Raw genomic sequence first — 12,078 nt, forward strand, 5'->3', positions numbered from 1 at the left:
TCAGAAGCCTTTACTCTAGACGTTTGCTCATTCTTGGTTTTTTCCCCCCTCAGGTCTCCAGTTGATTCATGTTTTCCTTGTGTGTACAAATTTACCATTTCGGGTGGTGGCCTTACCTGTATTGAGTAGAGTGTTATCACTGGCATATGCATCTTACTACATGTATGTGCTTTTGATGGACTACAATGATGTTTGAAATTTTTATCTGTAATTTAGGAAAAAACTAATTGAGATCTGTCAGTAGGTAGAATACCTCACATGATTTCCAGTGTTCCATCTGTCAGCTCAACTCTGGATGGTTTTTATGCTTTGATTTTGTTGTGGTTTCTTTTAAATACTTACACTGAATACAATTATTCATACTTAATAAAAAGGAGAATAAATAATAGATGCTAATTATTAAATGGTGCAAAGCACACTACAAATCTAACCAATATTTGGCATGGTTATAAAATAAAATTAGTAAATTGTACAAAGAATAGACATTCAGATACACACACCCTCCCAATCTGTTAGATTGTAAATCTTGATTAATCTTATTAACACATCTATTCATCAGTATGCACCCTCTGTATGAAGTCTACACAACCTTTGTGAGATCCTGCAAAGTCAGGATGATGAGGCAAACTGAGTAACATCTTTCCCCCTCTCACTAGACCTGTGTAAACTTCTTACCCTAGCAGGAATATTTTTATTTGAATTTAAATACAATTTTTCATTCCTTCGTTCCTGCTGATTCCCATGTCTGGCACAGTCTTACTTCTCAGCAAAGCACCACGCAATTTCCTTCTGAAATCCCTTCTGAATTCCTACCTCCCAAAGCTGACTTTGTTTGCATTTCCAACCTATACTTGGACATTAGCAGCTCCTGTCTCTGATCTGCTCATTAAAACTTGAAAAACAAGGCTTTCCCAAGAGCAGTATTCCCTTACTGCCTCTTCTCAACAGTAGCGGATTTCCTTTCTCTGTGCTTCCTCTCAGCCTTGTTCTGTCGTCTTTTTGACTGCAATTTAAGTAGCACTTGGGCCAAGCCTGGGGCATGAGGCAGGGGTTAAACCACCAAAGGAATGGCTCCTTCTCCGGTCAAGGCAAATGGAAACTACTAAACTCAACTGCTCCCATAGCACTCAACGGCTCCACTCCTTCCCAGGGTGGATGAAGCACATTCACGGCAAGCAGGGGTGTCTGCCAAGAGGGTGGCAGGAGGCATCTGGCTTGTTGCAGAGCTTCACTAGCTTTCAGTCCTTGCTTACTGTGGCTGGACAAGCACCTTGACCTCAAATGGGAAGAAAATTGCCCATTGTTTCACTCTCACATCAAAATAAGGTAATGTAGCCTCCAAACAAGTTTCACTCTCAATCAGGGATTAGAAGACCCCTTCTTCCTTCTCGTGCCCAGTTTCCCTAATTTCCTCTAGGTATTAAGCACTGCTGAATGATCCTAGTGATCAGAGCTCAAAAGCAGCTCTGGGACTCTACTGATTTTCCCTGCTCTCTCATCCACTAAAATAATATGGCTTTTTTTTGTCTGTTTTCACAAATGAGCAATGCCATCCTACCTTTAGTTTCAACACATGTTCCCTAATAAAATAAATAAAACCAGAAAACCAATAATAGTGTTTGATCCAAATTATCAACGTTATAAGAAATTAAAAATTTTCAATGCAAAAATTTTTGATCCTTTTAGGTAATGAGTGCTGACCATTTCCTTGCATAATACTTTTCTAAGATGTCCCATTACAAACTCAAAATCTCAGGTTTTGAAACTCCAGCTCTGTAACTCTTAATTCTGATAAACAGTATATATCTCAATTTCCAATCAGCATTAAAATGAGAAACTCACAACTATTTTTTTCTTAGAGGAAATGGGAGGAAAATGTAACTAATGAACTTTATTAAGCCAACTCATTGTATAACAACCTATTTTAGCTGCTGTAATGAAGCAGTGAGAATTAAACTTTCTTCTTTAATGGAAAGTAATTTTTAAGAAGGAAAAACATGCACAAAGATTAAAGTAGGCAAGGTAATTGAAAATGCTTGGATTTAAATTACACTATTAGATTAGTCTGGAGCTTTTTCACTGTTGAGGCAGAAATAATATTACTCATTACTCATACTTCCAATTATAAATGTATCTGTTCTTGTTTCAAATCTAGTTCATAAATATTGAAAGCGTAATGTAAAGTATTGCTATACAAGCTCACTTTTATATGCCAGGAATAGGACAAGTTGCTGGTTCATTTATTGATAATAATATACTTACATAATTATGCATAATACTAAAAACCTCATTATCATTCTACCAAGCCTGTAGCAATATGTATTGGTTAGGATTGCCTTTCAGCAATTAAGTGTTTCTAAATACAGTCATCTTCCTTTTAAATAAAAAAGTGAAGAAGCCAATGGTAGCAGCTAGCAATCATTTTAGAACAAACAGATGTGAACCCATCTTCAAAGATCTCTCAATATGTCTGAGATCTCACCTGTAAAATTCCTAATTTCCTTGGGCAAAGTTGGCTATATCAGTGACATTTGCACCACAGCTGGCATACCCACAAGGTCACATAAACTAACACCTAAACAGAGACTGGAGAGGAGGGAAACAAAACTTATGTGAGCAGTCATACTCCTCCATTGAACTGTAAAGCTGAGCTGACCTTTTTCCTTTGGAAGTCATTGCAGTCTCAGATACCGTATGCAAAATGTGTAAAAATTTCACATTTTGTTTTCAGTTCTTGTTTAGCAAAACCCAGTTAACTATATGGAAACCATTTTCTCTACCATTCATACATGAAAGACTATCAGCCCTTCAGGTTTTGTAGAGGTGATTCCAAGCAGCTCATCCTCAAAACTCCGCAGGTATCAAGCAACGGCTCTCAGTCATCCAGTGATAAAACTGAGCTCTCAGCTCCCTTTTCGGTACACTTGAATGGCCAACAATAATCATAGCTGATGTAAGAGTTACCAAAGCATACAAATAAATTATGCCCTACTAATAAGGTACTGTATATACTAAACTATTTTCAATTAAGTTCTTTCATTCAAAAGGAGCAAGCCCCCCTTCTCTTCTTCCACAGACGTGACAGCTTCATATTCACCACCAAAATGTTTATATGGAGAATGAACTTCTCCTGATCTTCAACTGTCAGACAGAATTTTTAAAGATTGACTTTTCTTGCTTCTGGGGACCACCAAGGTTAAAGTTAAAAAGCTCTGTCATGTTTTCATCTGACAGACTTCCATATCAAAAAAAATTCTAATTTGAGGTACCCAGAGAATTTAATAACTGCCATGTTTCCTTTCAGAGGCTATTCTGCTTTCAGCTTTTAACTTATTACTGCAATGTATTTTGCAATGAAAGGTGCTACATGAAATTAAATTTCATTCTACTCTTTCAGGGTCAATGCTGAAATTGAACACCTCTGATAACCTCAGACGTTTCATCAGTATTAATTTCCCAATGGAATCATCACTAACCTAGCAACCCAAAGTTTCCATTTTCTGAGAACTCTTGGATCACTAACTGTTCATCCCTAATTTAATCATGACATCTCACTCAAATGGTTTTTACTATGTTTGAAATGGCCAATAGTGATTAATTGCAATAGTGTATCAGTTCCACGACGTAATTTTATGAAGGAAATCAAATTCAACCCCTTTTAGGTTTGCTAGGCCTCAGTCATTCAAAAATGTATGCCACCATGTAATCACACAAATATTTACACTGATTGCAGTACAAATCACTCATATTATTGAGCTAAACCATGTACAGGTGGTAAAAAAAACCAAAACCAAAACCAACCAAACAACCCAAAAAACCAGACATAACAGATACAGAGCTCAGTAACGCCAATTACACAGCTAGATTGCATAGTCAACCAGCCAAAATTTGTAGATTTAAATGGGCAACTGTAACTTTTGCCTCTGCACATTCATATTATGCGCTGAATGAGAGGCCTTTGACAAAAAGAACAAAAAAGGTCATTGTGATCATGCAATTAAAACCTGTATCTTGCACACCCACAAGAATTCAATTCAGGTTACACGAGCATTCTCAAGCAGTAAGCATTATCAGATAGCATTAGCTATTTGATCAGCCTATAACCTTACATTACCTAACAATGAACACAGACTTTTGTTAAGCAATTCTGTCATCTCAAGGCACAGGAGCAAGTTACAATGTCTTTACAATACAGTCATTAGGCTGGTTGGAGAGAACAAAGCATCCTTCCCCTTATTCCTGAACACGACCTTCAGAGACTCTGCCTACCAGCCAAAATACTAAAATACTACTTGGATCAGTTGCTAGAAACCATTACTAAATGAGATCCTGAAACAGTTTCAATAGCTACCAAATACCATGGGAACAAAAAGGTGCAACCACCAGTAAGGTTGATCCCAACAGCACCCTGTTGAAAAACAAAGAGCTGAGTGAATCCAGAAGTAGCTGCTGCATGAAGCTTAGTCTGTGTCCGTGCTTATCATGGACAGCAACATAACATATGGCTGGGAGCCAGAATTTGTAAACACCACTACTGGATGTAAAATCCAGAAATTTGAGATTAGTATAAATAGGCAAACACATGTGTTTTCGGGAGAAACATATTCTATATATCTCATTTCTCAACCAGTTCTGATGAATAGAGCTAAATACAGCCACTGATAAAAGGGACTGTATTCATGTAAAGTTATGCAAATAAGTCTACACTGACCATTACATAAAATTAAATATCAAGGCTTTTCCTATGCTAATTCAGTGTATAAGTCAGGAGCAGAAGAATCACCGATTTTAAGAAAAGGAATTAAATTTTCACTAATGTTCCTATACCTGAGGTAAAAAAATATGTACTGCATGCAACTGCTCTGCAGGCTGCTGTAGCTGAATACCCACATTATTACACTGTAGCATTTCTATGTAAACAGACAAGGTGAATGGCTCCTCTGGACAAGATGTGTGCACTATCATGTAAAAATTAAGGCATGTTTCCGAGAAACACACAAAACAATTCCATCTGTCTTAAGCAGGGATGTACTAAGAGTAAAACTAGTAATCAGTGTACTTTATAAATGCAGTCTCTTACTGACTACAACACAATAACAGATATTATACTGAAAATCTAACCTTCTCTAAACTCATTTGTTTCTTTTAAATTACATGTTCTTGGACCCATCTGTGAAAACTGGTTAGTTAATTATGATGGTACACTGCATAATTCCACAGCTAAATGCTGAAGTAGTTCTACATAAATGCCATATGTTTCCCTTAGAAAAACTAAAAAGATTAATTAGGAGGCCAAGCCCAAGACTTTGGAAAGTAATACTCTAAATACAATTAGATCATTACACTGTGTACTATGTAAATTGAAGTTTTAATTAGCAGGTAAAACACTAGTCATGTCAAAAAAATAATAATCCAAAATTCTAAATTGTGTGCGCCAGACTTCTTTTTTACTGACACTACTTATAAAAAGACACTATGCACCAGCCAGTCACAACAAAAGCCATTTAAACTTGTTACATGCTTTTGATGAAGGAACTACCTGTTAAACATTTCAGTCCTGTTCTTCTTACCTCCATTATCCTCACCTATTTTAAAGTTACTCAATCACATCAGTAAAGAAACTGCTCTAATAAACAAACTATAACTAGAAAGCAGAGTAAGGAACCAGTTCGAAAAGTCAACTGAACAGTATAAGGTCCTTCAAGAGCCCTAGTAGCCACTTCTCCATCTCTAAATCTGGTCTAGCCCAGCCTTCCACTTTCAGCCCACTCCACTACAAAGCATCATCTCTTACAGATTCCACTCTCCTGGAAAAAGTAAAGGGTTATTTTGGCCTGATCCTATGGATCACTGATGGTAAAGAGAGCTTTTCCATCAAATTCAACACACTCTGGACCATACCCAGAACATTAGCTACTTTACTCACCACATATTCAAACACAAGTGTCAAGGTCTCCTTGGTGTGAATGATGTCATGAAGCAGCACAATGTTAGCATGTTTCAGTCCTTTCAAAAGAGAAGCTGAAAAGCAAAACATACATGTTATCTTAAAAAGGATCCAAATATTTTACACTGATTGGCTTTTTTTTTAGTGACTTGGATGATTTTTTTGACAACTGGGTTTCATAACCTGACAATCAGTAATTGTTCTTTAGTACCTTCTATGTCCATGAGTTCCACACATTCAGTGTGTTTAAAGATCATGCCTTCCCATTCAGTGTTATTTTCTCCACCTTGTTGCTCAAACTCAGCCTCACTTTGAAGCAAAAATGAGCTGTGGCTGGAGTTGCTTTCCTTACACAGCCTCCTCTAACTGAATCAATCACTCACATCTGATCAACCAGACACCAAGTTCGCTTCTATACTCAAAGATAACTTTTTGTTTCAGATAAAAGTCAAGCGTGTCTTTTCAAAACATCATCTTTCCTATTCAACATAACACAGCTGCTTTCTAAACAAAGTGCAACATTATCCTAAGAATAGTGTTTTAAGCGATAACTCTCCTTTCTCTCAAACATAACACAGGTTTGATGGAATAATTTGTATTAGCTCATGAGAATAAATACATGGTATTTTCTCACTGTATTTCTTTTTTAATGGCACTAGCTCATGTTTTCAGACAACTGACAAATAAAGACTTATCTAGTGAACTTTCAGGTGATCTCCTCCACTATATTTCTTTTACGCCATAATACATATTTAACGTTCATACCATATCACATATTTAATGTTCCACAAGACATGGCATATTTTAGCAATATATGCTGACAAGCCATGCGTTGTCACCAATGTCATTCTGTCGTTGGTGCCTTGTCATCTCATGCATACATGAGCAGGACTATCAGTCACTACAGCAAAGTAAATAATAGATACAAAGGCATGCAAATGAGTGGCATATTTCTGTACTGAGTAACGTAGAACTTTCTTCTGTCAGACTTCTTCTTTTGTCAAAGAAAATAATGAAACACCAAACATGTGTCTCACTCCACTACTGTGCAAGATGGAAGCTAGGGAGCTTCCATGGCCCTATTACCCCTTGTTGTCCTATTGAGGGTGCTCCATCAGGCTGAGGTTAACTCCACGGGTCATCTGGCTTTGAATTAGGGTAAGCACACATCATCTGTCATACTGGTCTTTAAGAGATAGATCTGACAAGCTGATCACTCTAAGAAGCAACACAATAGCAACATGGCATCTGCCTGAATCAGTGTTCCTCTACAAGCATCCTCAGCAGCAAAACTTTGGAGTTCACGCTAGAGAGAAGGTAGATAGCAAAGGAGAAAATACTATACACTAGCTTCAAAGCAAGTATATCACAGATATGCCGGTGACAGGATTGCAAACCTGCAAGCAAGCTCCATGACCAGGAATGAGGCAACCCTTCAACCTGGCTGAAGAGGTGAGAAGATATGTTTCAAATGAGCTTGCTTTGGCCTGCACTCCACAACTCATGCTATTCAGAGTCAGCACAGAAGAATCTTTCCTATGCTCTGAATAGGTTGCCACTGAGCTGTAAATCAGCTATTGCAATTACAATTATTCTTTTTAAACATTTGATCAGTGCATCTCTAGTAACTTTTAACATTCCACAAATTAAGAAGAAGCTTTTTTCTCAATTGAAAAGCCAATAGGATCCTCATCTCAGAATTTGGAGAATTTCTTGGAGTAAAAGCTCACAAAGATTTGGATATGTTGTATTTTTTTAAAGGACAACAATAAAAAATTGCTGCTGAAAAAGGTATGGACACAAACAACAGATAATAAGAACAACTGTTCTGAAAGGTACCTTCTACCAGAAACAAGAACTTTTAACCTGGGGGAACCCCGAGAAGAGTTCACCTGCTTTTACCAGCTCTTCCCTCAAACCTTGTCAAATGACCATACATGCAGAGAGACTGGGAACCTAAAAACTGCCTCCTAGGAGAGCCTGTGTCAAACTGTAACAGTATTTATGACCTCTGTCAGCTTTTGCTGTTCAGATCATCACCTGAGGCCTTTAATTCCTCTAGTTGTCCATTACTTTGTTGCTAAAATCGGTATATGGGTTACTAAAGCTTAAACAGCACATTGAAAGCAGCTTACCCCAAGGTCTTTGCAAATACTGTCTTTCCTCTTCAGTCCCCTCCCCCACTCTTATTTATCTTCTCTAATATCCAATTCTCTGCTTTTACAGCCTCAATATTCAATATCTGCCATATATTACAAGAACCACAAAACATCACCTGAAGGGTGAGATTTCTGTCTTCTCCATTAGTCCAAGTGAAATGCAGTAAATAATATAGCACAGAGAGCAAAATCATCTTTAATTGCACTAATTTTACACTGCGGAAATAAGAAGCAATTCCACTATCAATTTATATTGTGAGAAACCAAGCATAACTGGTGAAAGTAAGAGAATCACCCTGTGTGCTCTTCCATCAGGACTCTTACTGGTAAGATTGCCTGTCTTTGTGTAAACACTGCTTTGTTGCTCAAAAACAGGGGGGAAAAGGCAATAATAAAACAAGAAAAAAAGCTGTCTGAAATAGGAAAGCTGTTTCTTCCTCCACAGAGTACTTTAAAAACAAAATGAAATATGAACTGATGGTGCTCAGTGTGTTTTTTTCCAGAAACATCCCTTTTCAGAACAAACGACCCATACACCTCCTCTTTTAGGCAACTTTTTGCTCGAAGGGGATAGAACTTTGGATGAACTCCACTAATTCAAAGGCAAAACCCAGAAATTCACATCCAAGAGAATGAAAAAGCATCCAGGGAATCTACCAGCATCAGTCTGAGACAAGCCTGACTTCACCTTTGAAGCTGCCAATGCAGCTGCTGCTGGAGCTCAGCGAGAACTCAGGTGCTGCTGTGCCCGGTGTTACTTCTAGAACAAAATAATTCTCCCAGAGAATGCCATCTCCATCCAGTGATTATCACCCACAGATTTCACACGTTGTTTTCTTTTAAGATAAAAAGACTAAAATGTTGTTGAAAAAGCATTGCAACAACTCACAAAACTGGGACCAATGTACTAGCACTCACTGTATCCTTAGCATGTATTTTTAAAAACAAAATCATATAATGCTGCTTCAAAACTGCTGGCACTCTTTTTTTACTCTCAGTATTAAATGTAAGATAAACAGATGGCAGCACTTTTAATTCATTTCCCCAGAGAGTTTTGAGGAGGCATAGCAGCGAATAATGCTAAAATGCTTTTTTAAAGCAATTTGGACAAAATATTATATGCGTTTGAACGGGCAGGTGCTTGTTCTGTCATCTGTGTTTGTGCATTCTCTTACAGCAAATTCTAGCAGTAAAAAACAGGGCAGAGGAATCGGTGACATACTTCAATAATTAATGACATCCAAGATGATAATTTCTGTGACTTGTACATAAGTTAATGACCTGAGCCACTAAAAGTACCAACACTCAGCACTTCTCCATCAAGGGCTAATAACCATATTTGCATACCTAAAGGAAACACATTGTATTTGCTTGAATAACCATCACAGACTTCTCCTCCAACAAGGGGATGCTCTCATGTATTACGAGCTCCTGGCAAGCTGCCTTATTGCTTGTGTTGGTCAAGAAGCTTTTTGCTGTTCCCAGATGAGCTGAGTTCTTAAGTATCCTCAGTCCACGAGCAAGTCAAGCCAGATGGACTGCAGCCAACTCTTATCCAAAACCTGAGTAGCATCAGTAAATCAGTGCTTTGCTCCCTGCAGGGTTTACAGCATCAGCTCAAGCCTGACACTCCATTAACAAAGTCTTGTGACTTTTAGATCAGCCTTGACTTACCTCTAGAAGACTTGGAGTGTTTTGAAAAAGGCTATTCCAGCATGCCCATAAAGTAACATTTCACAGCTGTATGTCAAAATCAACAACAGTAACTATTACTGTCAACTCCCAGGCCACATGCAGGAAGATGAACTTTTCACTAGCAGCACTAGCAAAGATGGTACTTTCAGACATGGCAAGTACATTAAGCTTGAACATTAATTATGGTCCTCGGATCATCCTACCACAATGAATTCAGTCTTGCAATTCCTGACTATCATCTTGTTCTCACTTTGTGAAAAATCACAGATCTCCACTGTGGCCCTAGATAGAAGAATCACCCATGATTTCCAAATTGTCTGATATTTCAGTGACCTGGAAGCTTTTCTCAGCAGTAGCAGAAGAACTCAACCTCATACTGCTCACATTCACCGTAATGTACAACTGCTGCTGATACTCTCTCTGATTCCCTACTATATGCAAAGGCTGTGATATTCCTGTCATTTTTCTAAAAAGTATAGCTATGAAAATGCCTCCTTTGCTCAGTATATAGTAGTTGAGGTGTCCTCTGGGGCTACCATGCGTCAGCGCTTACCATTTCCCATGCTACTCCTCACATGCAGTGTTCACCCTTTCTCACTGTCACTCTAGGAGGACATCTCTTGTTGGGACAATTTTACTCTTGAAGACAGCACATCATGGCAGTTTGCACCCATCTAATATTGTTAATGTTACTGTGCACCTTTGCTGCCCTGTTTAATTCCTGAGACACCAAAGCACACACCTGCCAGTCAGTAACACAAATTTGTGAAAGCAAGTAATTTGTTGTGCTTCAGAGCCAAACAATGTATCTGTAAAATTCTGCGGCTTGTCACACTCTGCAGACACAATGGTGCTCCCTGACAGAGTGCCAACTTCCTCTCATAAACAGTTGGGCTCAGTCTCTTCACTTTGAGCTCTCCTGGAAAAGGTATCTTCAGTGAGAAAACATTCATGGTTTTTTTCCCTCATCCTGTCTTCTGAACAAACATACTCAACTGCGTCTTATTGCCTGCACAAACTACAGAAGTTCTGCTTCCCTTCCCAGCAACTTATGTTTCTATCTACACATTTTCTATAGCAATTTTTAAAATTTGGCCTCCGAGTGCAATGTCCCTTATGCTTCTCATCCACTTCCCACACAGCAGGACTTTCTGTGTGCAAAACGTTACTTACAATTCTAGCACAGAGACAGGAATTCAGCACTCTGTTGGTTTTGCAGTAATAAATGCCCAGAAATTTACTCCTCAGATATGCAGTCCCCAAATCTACACTTTGCTATTTTCCAGTTCATCTGTCTGAAATGAGCAAATAGCTTTGCTTTCCTACAACCCTAATATGACAAAATTCAATTCAGTGAAAACTATACATCCTAGGTAAGACCACACTGACCACAGACTTCCCATCATCTCGCCACAGGATATACTCTGCAGAGTGATCATTATTTATAATCCCAAGTAATTGACTTTAGAGCTGCACACCTATAAATGCACAGAATCGGTCAGCTTCCATTCTGATCTTAGTGGACACAATGCAATAAAGATATATAGGTCACTGTTCAGCTTTGAAAGATTTCTAGGAGGAAGTTCCTTAACAAATTTCAAAAGAATCCGTGAGCTACAGGATGAACAGAAAAAGCATCAAATCATTCCAATGGTCTGTTACGTAGGCTTAGCTGAATTACCTTCTTTACAGCCACTTCCAACCTCATGACAGTCTCTTCCAGATTTAACAAATGGCCCTTATTCTAGTTTTCATTAAGTAAAAAAAAAATGGCAGTCTGGCATTAAGGAAGCGCACAGTGCCTCACATCCTTGCAAGAAAGGATTTGCAAGCCCTTCAACTTTGCTTTGCTGGAGGGACTACATGGATCACATTAGCTGCATCTACCTCCTCAGGCCGAAATTCAGGCTGACATGAGTGGATTGAACTTTTAACCATGTACTTTTTTTATTTGTGAAATTTCTACTTGCTGCTCCTACTTGAAAGTGTAGTATGTATTAAATAAGAAATACAGAAAAAGAGTATGTGTAACAACACATAGGCACCTTCAGAGGTTCTTCTCACTATGGCTATAGTCCCTTAAGCAAAAGGCAAGTCACAAACCTGCTGAAATCTCTTTGCCTATTGAACTGGAACAAAGCATTGGAAGGACTGATCAAATAAGCTGCGAAAAGCACCACACTATATTATTCTAACAGATACACAGAAGACTGCTGCCATACGAAATGAATGTCTCTTTCATTATGTTCTAGGTATAAATTTATGCATTGTGTATTG

General features: G+C 38.2%; 1 protein-coding gene across 4 annotated transcripts in view; it reads right to left on the reverse strand.

Moving 5' to 3' along the window:
* Nucleotides 1-12,078, reverse strand: part of CDK14 (cyclin dependent kinase 14) — a 354,521-nt gene that overhangs the window by 210,554 nt on the left and 131,889 nt on the right. For all 4 annotated transcript variants that reach the window (XR_012041197.1, XM_072854293.1, XM_072854295.1 and 1 more), the window contains exon 6: nt 5,927-6,021. Coding sequence is in view for 3 of the 4 variants with exons in the window: in XM_072854293.1 (XP_072710394.1) it covers nt 5,927-6,021 (95 nt within the window). In the remaining variant the exon portion in view is untranslated. The remainder of the gene's footprint in view (nt 1-5,926; nt 6,022-12,078) is intronic.

The sequence above is a fragment of the Ciconia boyciana genome, chromosome 2 (genome assembly GCF_034638445.1).
Source record: "Ciconia boyciana chromosome 2, ASM3463844v1, whole genome shotgun sequence".
Taxonomy (NCBI): Eukaryota; Metazoa; Chordata; class Aves; order Ciconiiformes; family Ciconiidae; genus Ciconia; species Ciconia boyciana.